The following is a 14,568-nucleotide window of genomic DNA, read 5'->3' as shown; positions in this document are numbered from 1 at the left end:
AAGGGGAGGGCAATGGCTTTCTGGCCCATCCTGGACCTCAGAGACTTCAACAAATTTATAGTCACTCACAGGTTTTGTATGGTCTCGCTGAACTCCGTTATCCCCCACACACATACTGGATTCGGAAGATTGGTATGCCACTGTTGACTTAAAGGACGCTTACTTTCATATAGTTCTCTTGTCAGCTTTATGGCTAAACCCAGCTGAGACCTAGTTCAGCAGGTCTTCTTTAGTAGCAGAAAGCCCTCTACTAGGCTCCCTTATTCTGCCAAGCGGAAATGTTTTTCATATTGGTGTCCAGACCTTCTATCTGCCACTGTGCCTTAGGTGCTGGAGTATCTGGTGTCCCTGAAGCAGCAAGGCTTAGCAACTTCATCACGTAAGGTGCACCTAGTGGCTGTCTTGGCTTTCCATCCTGGAGAGTCTGGCTGCTCTGTATTCTTGAACCCCCTTATTGGGTGCTACTTCAAGGGTATAGACAGACTTCACCCTCACGGCTCGGTGTCTTGTCCCTGCCTGGGACTTTAACTTGGTCTTCTCAACACTCATGGGTCCTCACTTTGAGCCTCTGGCCATGTGCCTCCTGATTTATCTTTCTTGGAAGGTGGCCTTTTTGCTTGGGATTACCTCTGTTCAGTGGGTATCGGAGCTTCACACCCTGATGTTGGGACCCCCATATACTGTCTTCCACATGGACAAGGTTCAGCTTCGTCCTCACCCAGCCTTCCTTTCAAAAGTGGTCTCCAGTTTCAACTCTGAGCAGGACACTTTTCTCCCTGTGTTCTATCCAAAGCCTCACCAGATCTTGCAGGAACAAAGATTGCACTTCCTTGATGAGAGTTGTACTCTCGCTTTTTGCCTTGATTGGTCCAAGGCCTTTCACAAGTCTTTGCAGCCGTTTGTTGTCATGGTGGATCATGTGAAGGGAGTATTTGTCTCTTTGCATTTCATCTAATCTTCTATTGTATAACGTGTATCCGTGCATATTATGATCTAGCTAAGGTCTCCCTGCTGCCTCTCACTGTGCACTCTACATGAGCACAAGTTTCTTTGGCAGCTTTCCTGGCTCGTGTGCCATTCTAAGAAATCTACAGAGCCATGACTTAGTCCTTAGTGCATACCTTCATATTTTACATCATACATTATTTTTTTGCCAGCCTTCAATTGCAGGTAGCAAATGACCCAGCCCTCCTTGACCGCTACAGTTTTAATATGTGGTAGGCCAGGGTCAAAGTTGAGGGATGGCTTCCTGAAGCCTCAAGGAAAGAGTTTAAGGAAATCCTTGAGGAGGGATTTGTGGCTACCAGGGAGGATCTCCAGGAAGTAGCCAATAAGACAGACTCTGCAGCTCACATGAGGGCTTTGAATTTATCCATTTGCCAAGTGTCCTGGCTATTCCGTCCAGGGCTGTTTGCAGCAGCTCAGCAATTGCTGCAGGATTTCCCTTTTGATGATCACTCTCTATATGTAGAACGGACAGATACAAAATTACATGAGCTTAAGGATTCCTGTAAAACCTTAAAGACCCTGGGGCTGTACCTTCCCAGCCTGGCCCATAAACTGTTCTTCCTCCAGTACTCTCTGGGTCCAAGAAGCCAGCTACATCAGGAACCCCTGGCTCAGAAAAGCAAGGGCTATCAGTGGTGGTTGAGTCAGCCAGTGCCCTCAGCTCACTTAGGCACATTGTAAAAAGGGTTGTGCCCGAGGGCAACATATCTAACTTCCCTAGGGATCCACTCTTCTTTCTCCATCCCCCCTTATTTGTCAACCACCTTTCCTACTTTCTTTTAGCCTGGACTGCTATAAAGTTGGACCAATGGGTCTTGGGTACTATTTCCCAGGATTATACCCTCCAATTCTCTTCTACATCCCTCACAACCTCCCTCCTTGTCCCTCTTCAGGGACCGCTATCACAAGGTTCTTTTCATTGAGGGTGGTGGAGGAAGTTCCAACCCAGTACTGGAACAGGGTCTTCTGTTCCAAATATTTCCTAATCCAAAAAGCCAAGGAAGCTCTGTGGTCCATCCTTCATCTCAGAGACCTCAACAGATATCTAAGGAAGTTTAACTTCCACATGGTCTTCTTGGCCTCCATCATTCCTGCTCTGGATCTGGGAGACTGGTATGCTGCCTTCAAGCTGAAGGATGCATACTTGCATGTGGCGATCTTTCCAGCTCACAGATTATTTGGTTTATGGCAGGGCCCATGCACTACCAGTTTACAGTTCTCCCCTTTGGCATGGCTAGTTTACCAAGTGCATGGTAGTAGTGGCAGCCTACCTCAGCTGCTGGAATTTACAGATCTACCCTTACCTCAACAACTGTCTGGGCAAGGGCAGCTCCAGGACCCAGGTGCATCACATCATAGCAGTTTTTCTAGACAGCTGCCAGTTCCTTAGGCTCCTAGTTAAAAGTTCATGTCATGGATAGAGTTCATCAGAGCAGTGCTCAACTCGACCTGCGCCTAATCAGGTTCCAAGCCCTGGATAGCCTCACAGTGGAGGTTTCTGTGTTTCTCCTGACCATAGCCAGGGTCTGCCTCTGCCTGTCGGGACAGGTGTAGCACACCAGAGTGCCCTTTGAGCCACTTAGATCATGCTCCTTTTCCTACTTGTCCTGGAAATTTGCATTCCCGGTGGCAGCGACAACAGCAAGGCATGTTTTGGAGATCACTGCTTTATCTTCAGAATCTCTATACTGTCTTCTACAAAGACAAGGTCCAGCTACAGTCCCATCCAGTCTTCCTATCGAAGGTTGTTTCCTCCTTCCATGTGAACCAAGACAAATTTGTCTCTGTGTTCTTCCCCAAGCCTCACAACCATCAAGTAGACCTTGCAGCTGAGTAAGTCAAAGCAGTTGAAGCAAGAAGGCCAAGGTACTGCTTGGTGTGTCACCTAACGTGGAATGAACGTGAGCAATCATTTGAAGAAAAGACAGTTACCTGTTTCATAACTGGTATTCTTTGAGATGTGTTGCTCATGTCCATTCCATGACCAGCCCTCCTTTCCTAATGTGGGAGTTTTCTATCAAGAAAGAACTGAGGGTGGGGGAAGTGTGTGGTGCCCCTTATATTGTGTGTGCTATCATGGCACTACTTCAGGGGTCTCCTGAATTGCTCCCCCATGGGTACTGCTAAGGGAAAACTTCCAGCACATGCACCTAATGTGGATTGGAAATGAGCAACATGTCTTCAAGAACACTAGTTACGGATCAGATAACTATCTTTTTATATGTCAAACTGTGAGTTTAAGCTTCCAAACAGCCTATTTAGGCATTTATGTATGAAAATGAGGCTCCTCAAATTTTAGAAAAGATCTCATTTTAAATCAGTATGTTAATGCCCATTTTAAAAAGGCGGGGCTCATGTTTTGCAGTTTATAGAGTAAAACTAAATGCAATATTTTATTTGTGGTGCATGCAGTATAATGCATGCAGAAATTGCTATTGATATGATACTGCATGAAAGAATTTAGCATTTTGTGGACTTCCGCATCACTTAGTTGAGAACATTAATTCGGGCTAGGAACAATTTAAATGTCTCTATCATTGGTCCAGCAAGCATAGTAAACATTTTGTAGTTCCGGATTATAATAGAACCTTAGTTATGAACACCTCAGGAAAGGAATTTGTAACTGAAATGTTCATAACTAACTCTGAACAAATCATTATGGTGGTTCTTTCAAAGTTTAGAACTGAACATTGACTTTGTACAGCTTTGAAACATTACTATGCAGAAGAAAAATGCCACTTTCCCATTATGTAGTTTACATTTTATATGGTACTATATTGTATTTGGGAGCAGCGGTGTGGGGGATGGGGAAGGGATTGTTTGTTTGGGAGGTTTGGCTTTTTTGGTTTTTGTTGCTACCTTACAGTATACTTCTAGTTCCAAATGAGGTGTGTGATTGATCAGTTCATAACTCTGCTGTTTGTAACTCTGAAGTTCTACCATATTGAAAGATTATATGTATATTTGAATAGATTCCAAGTAACTTGGATAGCCACAGAACTGTGAAGCTACAGAATTACTTGTAAAGATTGGTAATAATGCATTGTGTGCATTATTGAATTGATCAATGAAAATTTAACCCTGAGGTGCGATGAAATACCCTAATTTCCAAAAGTGGTAACTGTGTTCAGTCAGCACACTAGATCCTACAGAGGCAATTACTTGCCTCCTCTTGCCAAACTATTGACCAAAGGGCCATCTGAAAATGGAAACAGGAGGAAAATGGAAATAGGAGAACAGTATGTATCATAATAAAACCAAAAGTGTGTGCTAAATATGTGCAGGTAATGCCTGCTTAGTATTGTGTATATAGTGTAATACAGTGTACATGTTCAACAAAAAAGAGCAGAAGAGACATGTGATCGATTGCGAAGAACTTGGAGTCTGTTTGATGTTAGGGTATCACCATTGTTTAGAATATCCTTTTAAGTCACTTTTTGGAAAAGATAATCTATTGCGTTTGTATTTTTTTTCCTTTAGGCCCCTCGTTCAGAAGCTCATACCCTTCTTGGGTCTCTTGTTTGCTTTCCAAATATCTACCAAGAGATCCCTCTATTACAACCCAACCCTGAAGCTGATGAATTTATCGCAGGAACTGCAGATGTCAAAGTAAAGTAAAATTATATTAGTAAATTCTTACCTCATCTAGTGAAGTTTTACATTTGGTTAAGTAATTTGATTATTTTTATCATGCATTAATTGATAAAATTAATTCTTAATTTTTAGCAGTGAACTAAAATTGCTGCATCAGTGTTTCAACTTATGACATTAATTTTTTAATGTATAGGAGAAAGAATCAAACCACTTTAATTGCAAATTATAAAAAGCATTTTATTATGTAGTGAATCTTTTTAGTTATATGTACATCATTGACAGACTCAACTATGCACAGTTATTTTTTATTTTTCATATTTTATAGTATGAAACAATGTGCATTTACTGGAGAGAGAAATCAGTTTTGTTCAGATGTGTTTTCCTAGGGCATTAATTTCAATGGGATTCCATAGGAGACTAATTTTACACGTGTCATGCTTGGCAGTATAGGAGCCTTTATAGTAATCACCTTGTTTTAAACAAGCCATAAAGTGTTAATTTACACTGAAGTCAGCCTGAGTGGTAAAGATTACATTTTTTTTGGTATCCATAGGATACCATACTAATGTGCTGGGGAACTTGGATAAGGATGTAGGATAATCTTCAAATGCCAACTAGGGAACTTTACAGGGTGGGAAAAGGAGAAAGCACAAGACCACCTCCCCACATATCCTCTTTGTGATACCTGGTATGAAATTATTGCATTCTTCAGAGTGTCTCTGTGGGCATTCCATTATAGGTGTCTTGATGCCCCAGTGCTTGGACCCGGAACTTTTCAGCAGCAATACCCCTCCTCCCCGAGTGGTGGCACATATGCGCAGCACCATCCGTGCCATAGTGAACATGCCGACACATGCGCACTGTCAACTGTCCGTCAGTTCCTTCTCAACCGCTCCCGGTTTGGTCGGAACACCGCAGCGCTCCTTGCCTTACTCAAAGATTTAGTACTGTAGTTATTATTAGATAGTTCTCATCGTGGTTTCCCCTCCCGAGTAGTTATTTTGTTAGTTCATTAGTTTAAATAAAACGTAGTCTGACATGCTGTATGTTCATACCCGTTTCGGACAGGACTGTCCAATGCATTCAATACTTAGGCCAAGACCATTTGCCGAAGAGCTGCCACTACTGTAAAAAGCTCTTGCTCAGATCTTTGAAGGCAAGAGAGCTTCAGGTGAAACTCCTCACCATGGAAAAAATGGAGAGACCAGCCTCTGAACTGCCACCTCAAGCCTCCCTGGTATGCACCTCACCAACGGTGGCTTCTGACCAGCACCCCTTGGTTCCAAGAGACATCCCAGCCAAAAAGACCGCCAAAAGGAAGCACTCCACACCCTCAGCAGAGTGGGCACTGAACAGACTATTTCCCCATAGTAAGCTTCTTTCACCTAAGGGAAAGACTATGGGGGACGCGCAGGCACCAGGGAAGTCTGGTACGGACAAACACTAATGGGTGATATCTGGAAAAGATCCGCGCCTTGCGGTACTGGCGTCCAAGCCAAAGAAAACTGCCACTGGGCTGTTGGTACCGGCATTGGCAGTACCGATGAAGTTGGCTCTGAAGAAGCTGCATGATGTCGAGCACAAGAGGTGCTCTGAACTGTCGATATGCACTCCATCGAAACTGGTACTGAGAGAGGCCACAGAGATCTTCCCAGTACCGTCTACATACAGGGTACAGGCAGACTCCATAGTACAGTTACAATGCACAGCACTGGCGGTACCGACCATCACTCTGCCAAAGCCGCTGACCATGCAACAGGAACTGACAGTAGCATCAGTACTGGGCACACCGTTATTCGGTACCAATGCCTCCCTGAAACTGGAGGAAACAAGCAGGCTGCCCACTGCAACCAGTCTGACACCTCGATTCTCTAGCAACAGCGATGATGAGGTGATTATTTTCTCCCCTAGACACTCATTGCCCATGCAAACCACACAGACACAACTGTCTCAAACACAAATGTGCACCCATTTCCGTGGTTTCCTCCAATCCCACTCCCACAGCCTTAGCAGGGATAGTACCCATTCGGCACGCTGAAGGCTCAGGTTCAGCCCCTTCAGCTGATGCCCCCACCAAGCCCTCCTATAGAGGTACACAGAGCCTCCACCCCTACAAGGCCAGAGGTTACACAGGAGGACATCAAAGAGTTTTGATGACTCACAGGGAGAAGAGACAATAATGCCCCCTCCACTAACAGTAGGAGATGATTTTAAGTCCTTTCAGGACCTATATAAGAGAGTGGTAAACACCTAGACATTTTGTTGGTTGAGGTGCCCGAGACACAGCACAAACTCACCAACATCTTACAAGCCTCACTGTCCTCAAAAATTGTGCTACTAGTAAATGAGGCCATTCTAGATCCTGTGAAAATACTATGGCAAACACCAGCATCTATTCCTCCGACATCAAAAGGATCGGATAGGAAGCACTGCATCCTGGTGAAGGGTGCCGAATTTCATTCACACATCCAGCACCAAATTCATCAGTGATTGATGCAGCCAATAATAGAAGCAAACAATCGCAATATAAATCCACTCCCTACGATAAGGAATGAAAGAGACTCGATATCCTTGGACGGAAGTCATACTTTTCAGCCTCCCTCCTAATAAGAATAGTAAACCATGTGGCGCTGTCGGCGAAATACACATACCACCACTTTTACAATATGAAAAATGTTATTGAACGGCTTCCTGACGAAAGTAAGGCTTCTTTGCAGTCCACTGTTATTGAAGGATTCCTTTAAGCCAAAACAGCACTATAGGCATCCCTTGATGTGGGAGACACTGCAGCATGGTCCTTAGCCACCCTGGTAGTCATACACCGAGTATCGTGGCTCCACCTTTCAGGGTTTCCTAGAGAGGTACAAAATGTAATGGTAATGTTGAGGGATCTCCCTTTTGAAGGCCAAAAACTTTTTTCTGCAACAACAGATGCCTCCCTTCACTCCCTCAAGGATTCTTGAGTGACCTTGAAGACCCTGGGCACATATGTTTCCCAGCCCAGGAAGAGACTAAACAGGCAGTATACATCACAGGGCAGAGCATCGTCATCTTTTGCACCCCAGAGACACTACGACCTCAGGAGGAGGCAAAGGCAACAAAAATGCAGGCAAACTCAAGATTAGCCAACCATATCTCAGTCAACCAACTGCTGACTAGCCTTTTGAAAATCTAGTCGAGGGTTTGAAGTCATTTCCCAATGCAAGTTACCAATATAGTCTGCATCCCTTCTACCAATCATGGGCCAAGATTACTACAGACAAATGGACTTTAGAGGTCACACAGAAAGGCCTCACCATTCCATTCACCAAATTCCCTCCAACCCAACCCCCTTTCCCATCCCTCTTGAGGGACTCCCTCTCATGAGCCCCTGCTACAACAGGAGGTAAACAGACTACTTCAGCTGTGGAGCAATAGAGATTGTGTAGCTCATCACAGGGAAAAGGGGTTTTACTCAGGATATTTCCTCACTCCAAAAAAATCAGGGGGTTGGAGGCCTATTCTGGACTTATCCAGACTGAATAAATATCTAAGAAAGCAAAGATTCACCATGGTAATGTTAGCAAAGATAATTCCATCATTGGAACAGGGAAATTGGACATTGTCCCTTGACCTTCAGGACACACATTTTCACATTGCAAACTGGCCATCACACATAATATTTCTGAGTTTCATATTAAAGGACCCACACTACTAGTACCGGGTCCTCCCTTTCGGCCTGTCTTCAGCCCTGCGAGTTTTTTCCAAAATACTAGCCATTGCAGTTGCCCATTTCAGAAAACAGGGCATAATAATCTTCCCATACCTAGACAACTGCCTGATCGTATCACGATCAGAGCATGAGGCCATCCAGTCCCACAAAGAGGGTCAAAAAATTGCTCCTATGGTGACTCCAGGAGCACAACCTGTGTTTGGGAGTCCCCTACCGTAACCATAACCACAGATGCCTCACTAGAGGGATGGGGCACACACATCAATGACCACAGCACTCAGGGACAGTTGTCAACGACAGCATCGACCCTGCACATCAACATTTTAGAACTTTGCACAGTGAGAAAAACATGTGAACGCTTCTTGCTATTGATTCACGGCAAGTCTGTGAGACTACTCACGGACAACACCGCCTGCATGTTTTACATAAACTGTCAAGGCGGAACCAGATCTTATCACCTCTGCAGGAAGGCTATAAAACTGTGGCAGTGATGCATTCAACATCACATCACCCTATCAGCAGTATATCTTCCAGGCAACCAAAACATCACCGTGGATAGCGTAAGCTGAATATTTCACCGGAAATACAGATGGGAAATACACCCTCAAGTCCTACATTCCGTCTTCCTCAAGAGGGGCATTGAGGAAATTGACTTATTCGCAACATCACAGAATGCCAAATGCCCCAAGTTTTGTTCCAGGGCAGGGCTTGCCAAGGGCTCCATGGGGGACGCCATGATGATCAGCTGGCCTCACAGTCTTCTATATGCACAGTCTTCTCAGTTCCACTGCTGGTCAGAGACATACAGAACATAAAACAGCATAAAGCAAGAGTGACTGTCGTAGCTCCGGCCTGGCCCAGACAACCAGGGTTTCCTTACCTGTCCCAGTTGGTGACAGCGCCATCCCTTCCTCTACCACAATAGGCAGAATACTATCCCAGGATCAGGGCCGAGTTGTTCATCTGCACATTCACAAGCTTCATCTCCGTGCCTGGCTTCTACAGGGCTGAGTAACCCACAGGGCACATGGGGAGAGGAAGTACATAATATAGTTATGAACTGTTGCAAGCAGCTGACACACAAAACATCTTCCCAAAAATGGAGACGTTTCTCTGAGTTGGCAGATCAAAGATCCCTACACCCACAATCAGCACATCTTATGGTAATATTATACTACCTCCTCACTTTAAAATAGCAGAACCTTTCCAATTCCTCCATAAAGGTACATTTAGCGGCAATATCAAGTGAGCACAAGATAGTGGACGGGCACACCATATGCTCACACCCTATAACCAAAAAGTTCCTGAAAGGCCTGACCAACATATTTCCCCCTGTAAAGCCATCAGTGCCACTTTGGGACCTAAGCTTCTTCTTATCTGCTTGACCTGCCCACCCTTTGAGCCCATGACAACTTGCTCCCTCACCTGTCCATAAAGATGGCCTTCCTCCTAGCAATCACGACAGCAAGAAGAATGGATGAGCTAGCCGCACTTATGGTGCATCCACCATCTTCTACAAGGAAAATGTCATTTAAAACCACACCCTAAGTTTCTCCCGAAAGTAGTCTCCCAATTTCATCTTAACAAACCTATATACTTACCTGTTTTCCATGAAAAGCCGCATCCAGATGCCAATGCAGCATGGCTCCATGTCCTCGATGTCCAGCAGGCACTTGCCTTTTACCTAGATAAAGCCAGACCTTTTAAACAATCTCCAAGACTTTTTATTTCTATAGCAGACCATTCCAAGAGTCAAGCCATATCGAAATAGAGACTTTCCAAATAGATAATAAATTGCATTAAGGAATCCTTCCACATTAACAAGGTGCCTTTGTCAACTCAAATCAGGGCACACTGCACCAGAACTATGGCAACCTCTACAGCCTTTCTCCATAATGTGCCCATTGCAGACATTTGTAGGGCGGCAAGGTGGGCCTCTGCCCATACAGTCACGAAGCACTATACTATGGACACTTAAGCTTCACAGCCCACTGCTTTTGGGCAGGCAGTGCTAGCCACAGTCCACCACTCACATCCAAACCCCCTCCTTCCAAAGACTGAGGGCACAGCTCCATAGTTACCTACAGTGGAGCACCCAAAGAGACACTCCTCGAAGAAGAAGAAGAAGAAGAAGAAGAAGAAAGGTTACTCACCTTGTGCAGTAACTGGTTTTCTTCGAGATGGATATCCCTGTGGGAGCTCCCCAACCCGCCCTCCTCCCCTCTGCTTTGGAGTTGCAACATCTCTCTGTGGTAGAGAAGGAACAGATGGGCAGTTGATAATGTGCATGCATCAGCACATTAACTATGGTGCGGATGGTGCTGCACGTGAATACCACCACCTGGGGAAGGGGTGGGGGGCGGTAACTGTTGCTGAAAATTTCCAGATCCAAGTGCTGGGGTATCAAGACACCTACAGTGGAGCCGCCCCAGGGACACCCATCTTGAAGAACACCAGTTACTGCACAAGGTGAATAACCTTTCCTTTCTCAACTAAATACTAATTGGGCTTGATAGAGTTATGAAAAATATTAAAATGAGCCAGATTAGAGTTAAATCCTTTTCTAAACTTAAGAAAGTAGGCCAAGATTTTCAGACATGTCTGCCTAAAAATGAGACACCCTAGAGCTGGATTCACAAAAGGACTACATTCCCTGAATGAGTACATTTCTGCCTTTGCTCATGCACACTACAACCCCATGCCAGGCATGTGAATGCCTAAGTCCCAGGGCAATGTAGCAACAGTGAGAAGGTTAGCATTTCTCCACTTAATTAACCTGCAGAACCCAATGTGGTTGGGGAGCTCTGAGCGCATTTACCAAAATGCAAGTAATGTAAATGCACTTACATAGGGGCAGACTTACACAGAGTGACCAAGGAGACTCATAATTTTTAGCTTAGTGATAAAGGTACTCACCCGGGTTGTGGGAGATGCCAGGTTCTAATCCCATCAACTGAAGGGAGAGAGAAGGAATTTGAACAGGTACCTGTAACTCAGAGGTGAGTGCCCTACATACTGGGCAATGGGATATTCTGATGCAAGGCTATCTCAGTCTTTCCTCATAAAGCTCTTCTACTATGAATAAATAATAAAGGAATTATTGGGCAACAGGGAGAGAGAGAACAAGCAGCAGGAATGACTCGGTAACCTGGAGATGAGCAATCACACCTGGGAGGTGGGAAACTGAAAATCTAGTCCCTCTGTCTAAGGACTTTTTAAAAAATAATTTATCCAGTGGAACAGCTTCAACAGGAGAGACTGAAGGAGCACCACATAAGAATGTTTCATAGCCCAGAGCTCTTGCCTGAGATGTGGCAGATCCTGTTCAAATTCCATCTCCACTCAGGTAGAGCAGGGCTTGCACGTGGAGTACCCTAACTGATGGTCTTAAATGTTAGGAGCGAGCCCCGCTTCTGAACTTCTTCCCCCATCTCCATCTAACTACAAAAACAGCAAAGACAGGGTTTGCACCAGAAAATTCCAAGAGGGGGAGGCACCTCCTTCCAGACTTTGTTTAGGCACAAAACTCCTTCATGGGGAGGAGCTTAGAACTCATTCTCCATCTTGGCATCTTGGGTGGGGAGTTGCTTACCACGCTGGCTTTTGTGAATTCCACTCTGAGTCATCTGCCCTATTCATTGTATAGGGAGCTTAGGCCCATACTCAGGCTTTGTGAATTCCAGCAATTTTCTAAGAAGTGATAAGGCATGGAGACATTCAGCATCACCTTACCTACATTTCTCTGTGAATCTATCCATTCAGACATGCTGAGCACTGCCAGTTGGACCGGAGGGGGCTCAGCAACTCTGAAAATCAACCCTTTATGATTTTGGTGCCTACATTTGAATATGGTACTTAGTCATCCACGCAATGTTATTAATTTTAGTTGGAACCAATACCTCTCTCACTTCTGCCAAAATATGAAATGAAACAAATATCTATTAGAGAGAGCATACTAGGATGAGAAAATTTATTTTACTTTGTGACCCAGTCCAAATTAGATATCAGCACATTAGAATTAACAGAGAAGTAATTTGTGGGGGAAAAGTGTTTATTCTAATTAATTTTATTGTTTTAGTGTTACCTCATAAATATTCTATTGAAGAATGCCACAGATGAGCCCTGTGAAGCTGCAAGGTAAAATACTGAATAAAAGAAAATACAATGGAGTCTGACAATGGCAGATTGAAACCAAAATCACTTGGTATGAAAGGGCTGAACTTTTTGGAGGTCTTTCAGCTTGAATAATATAAAAAATAATAGGTTGGGAGACAATGTTTTGGGGGATATTTGAAACTGAGTATGTTGTAAAATTTTTACTGAGTATGTTGTAAAAGATCAAAATTGATTGGATTGAAACTTGTAAAAGAATATTGTAGTCTAATGGGTGTTTTTTATTATTATGTCATCTACCTGTAAACAAGTAACTATGTCTATGGTTCACATTTCAGACTTTATTTTGTAGCATAGACAGTGACACCAAATTTTGCTCTCAGTCACAGTATAAGCAAGATCAGTAGTTGGACCATAAGCCTGCACACAAACCTTGAGCTCTTGACTTTTTGATTTTGTACTCATTCCTAGATACCAAGTCCAACAGGCACCATTTTGATTATCTGGTCTGTACCTCCTGTATAACACTGGTCATAGAACTTGCCCAAAATAATTCAGAAAAACATCCAATCTTGATTTAAAAATTGTCACTGATGGAAAATCCATAAATAGATTAAGCTCTTTGAGTCAATCAGTGCAAGTCATGTTTTCGAATCCTTACACAAAATAAGAAAACTTTTATTTTAAATAAAAACAAAGTTTTTTCTTAACATTTATTTTCGCTTTTCAGCTATTATAATAAAATTCTGTCTTATGTATTTTCTTACTAAAAAGGTTAATCTGATAGACAGAACATGTCCTGAATAATGTACAAAGCAGGTAAACAATATGGTGTTCACTCTAACACATTTTTAGTGGCTATAAGGTAGGAGTAATCCATTAATTTTTGTCAAGTTTCAAATTTCTTGGTCAATGTATTGTCAAGGTTCAGACTCCATAGAAAATAATACAAAAATAACAATAATGGTAAGTAAATAAAAAGATTTTGTGGTTCAAGATTTTCTGTTCAAGTGTCTGACAGTCTGGATATGGCCTGTGGTCCACCAACTGACTACTGCTTATGCAGTGTAATCGTAACTGACAGTTCCAGAATATTAGAGAGACAAGGTGGATGATCATTCAGGGTAAAATGGCCTGTTAACACCCCTTCAGTCATAGGGGGGAAAGAAAGGGGACAGGGAAGCCTGCTGTTAGGTGCCTTCTTTCCCCCTTTTCCCTCCCTCCCTCATGACTGGTGGAGTGTTAATGGGCCATTTTGCCTTGAGCGGTCCATTGAAATATTGCTAACTACTTATGCCAAACAATCAGTGCCACCTTATTTTTATCTGTGAAATTGAGGGTATGTTGACACAGCCTTGTTGTTAAAAGTCAGCTTCTCTGAATGCTGTTTATTGGCACTTTTGCCAAAAAATTAATTCTACCCGCTTTGCAGGGAGTTCGCTTTGTTAGCAGGGGCAAAACTTTATCATTCATGGACAGGAGGGAGGGTTAAGCACCCGTGAATGACAAAATTCTTCTTCAAGTGATTGCTCATGTCCATTTAATTTAGATGTGTGTGTTCACCACGTGCACTGGTGCCGGACGATTTTTCCCTAAGTAGTATCCATAGGAGACCAGCCCTCAGCACCCCCTGGAGTTGTGTGCTCATGCCACACAATATAGAGCTCTACTGGACTCCTCCCTCTCCAGTTTCTTCTAGCTGCCAGTGATAATCCTTGAAACTGTGCTCCAGCGATAGCATATCGTTTAAACCCAAAGGACCAGACCATGCCCTGTCACTGGGCAGTCTCAACAGGGGACTAACTGTCTTTAAACGAACGACTAATAACACTTACACTATACTCAGGCCTCCTCCCTAACAGCTCAGTGGATCCTTTTTGAGGAAAGACCCCACCCCGGGGAAATCTAAGCCTTACCGTCTAAGCCCTCCTAGGCATTCCTTTCTGGTAGCCATGGCATTCCTTGGAACTGATTTCTGACGCTTCAAATAGAGGTTGGGGAGACAATGTAGGCACGTTTCAGATCCAGGGAGAGTGGAATCCCGCATTGCTGAACATCCACATAAATGTCAAAGAGCTCAGAGAGGTGCAAAAGGCATGCAAAGTGTTTCTCCCATGCTAGTTGGGCAGAGTGGCCCAACA

General features: G+C 43.8%; 1 protein-coding gene across 5 annotated transcripts in view; it reads left to right on the top strand.

Moving 5' to 3' along the window:
* RALGAPA2 (Ral GTPase activating protein catalytic subunit alpha 2) overlaps window positions 1-14,568 on the top strand; it is a 383,681-nt gene that overhangs the window by 200,783 nt on the left and 168,330 nt on the right. For all 5 annotated transcript variants that reach the window (XR_012903061.1, XM_075925792.1, XM_075925789.1 and 2 more), the window contains 2 exons: window positions 4,489-4,617; window positions 12,393-12,451. Coding sequence is in view for 4 of the 5 variants with exons in the window: in XM_075925792.1 (XP_075781907.1) it covers window positions 4,489-4,617; window positions 12,393-12,451 (188 nt within the window). In the remaining variant the exon portion in view is untranslated. The remainder of the gene's footprint in view (window positions 1-4,488; window positions 4,618-12,392; window positions 12,452-14,568) is intronic.

The sequence above is a fragment of the Pelodiscus sinensis genome, chromosome 3 (assembly GCF_049634645.1).
Source record: "Pelodiscus sinensis isolate JC-2024 chromosome 3, ASM4963464v1, whole genome shotgun sequence".
In the NCBI taxonomy this organism is placed as follows: domain Eukaryota; kingdom Metazoa; phylum Chordata; order Testudines; family Trionychidae; genus Pelodiscus; species Pelodiscus sinensis.
This window is presented reverse-complemented; position numbering and strand designations above follow the sequence as displayed.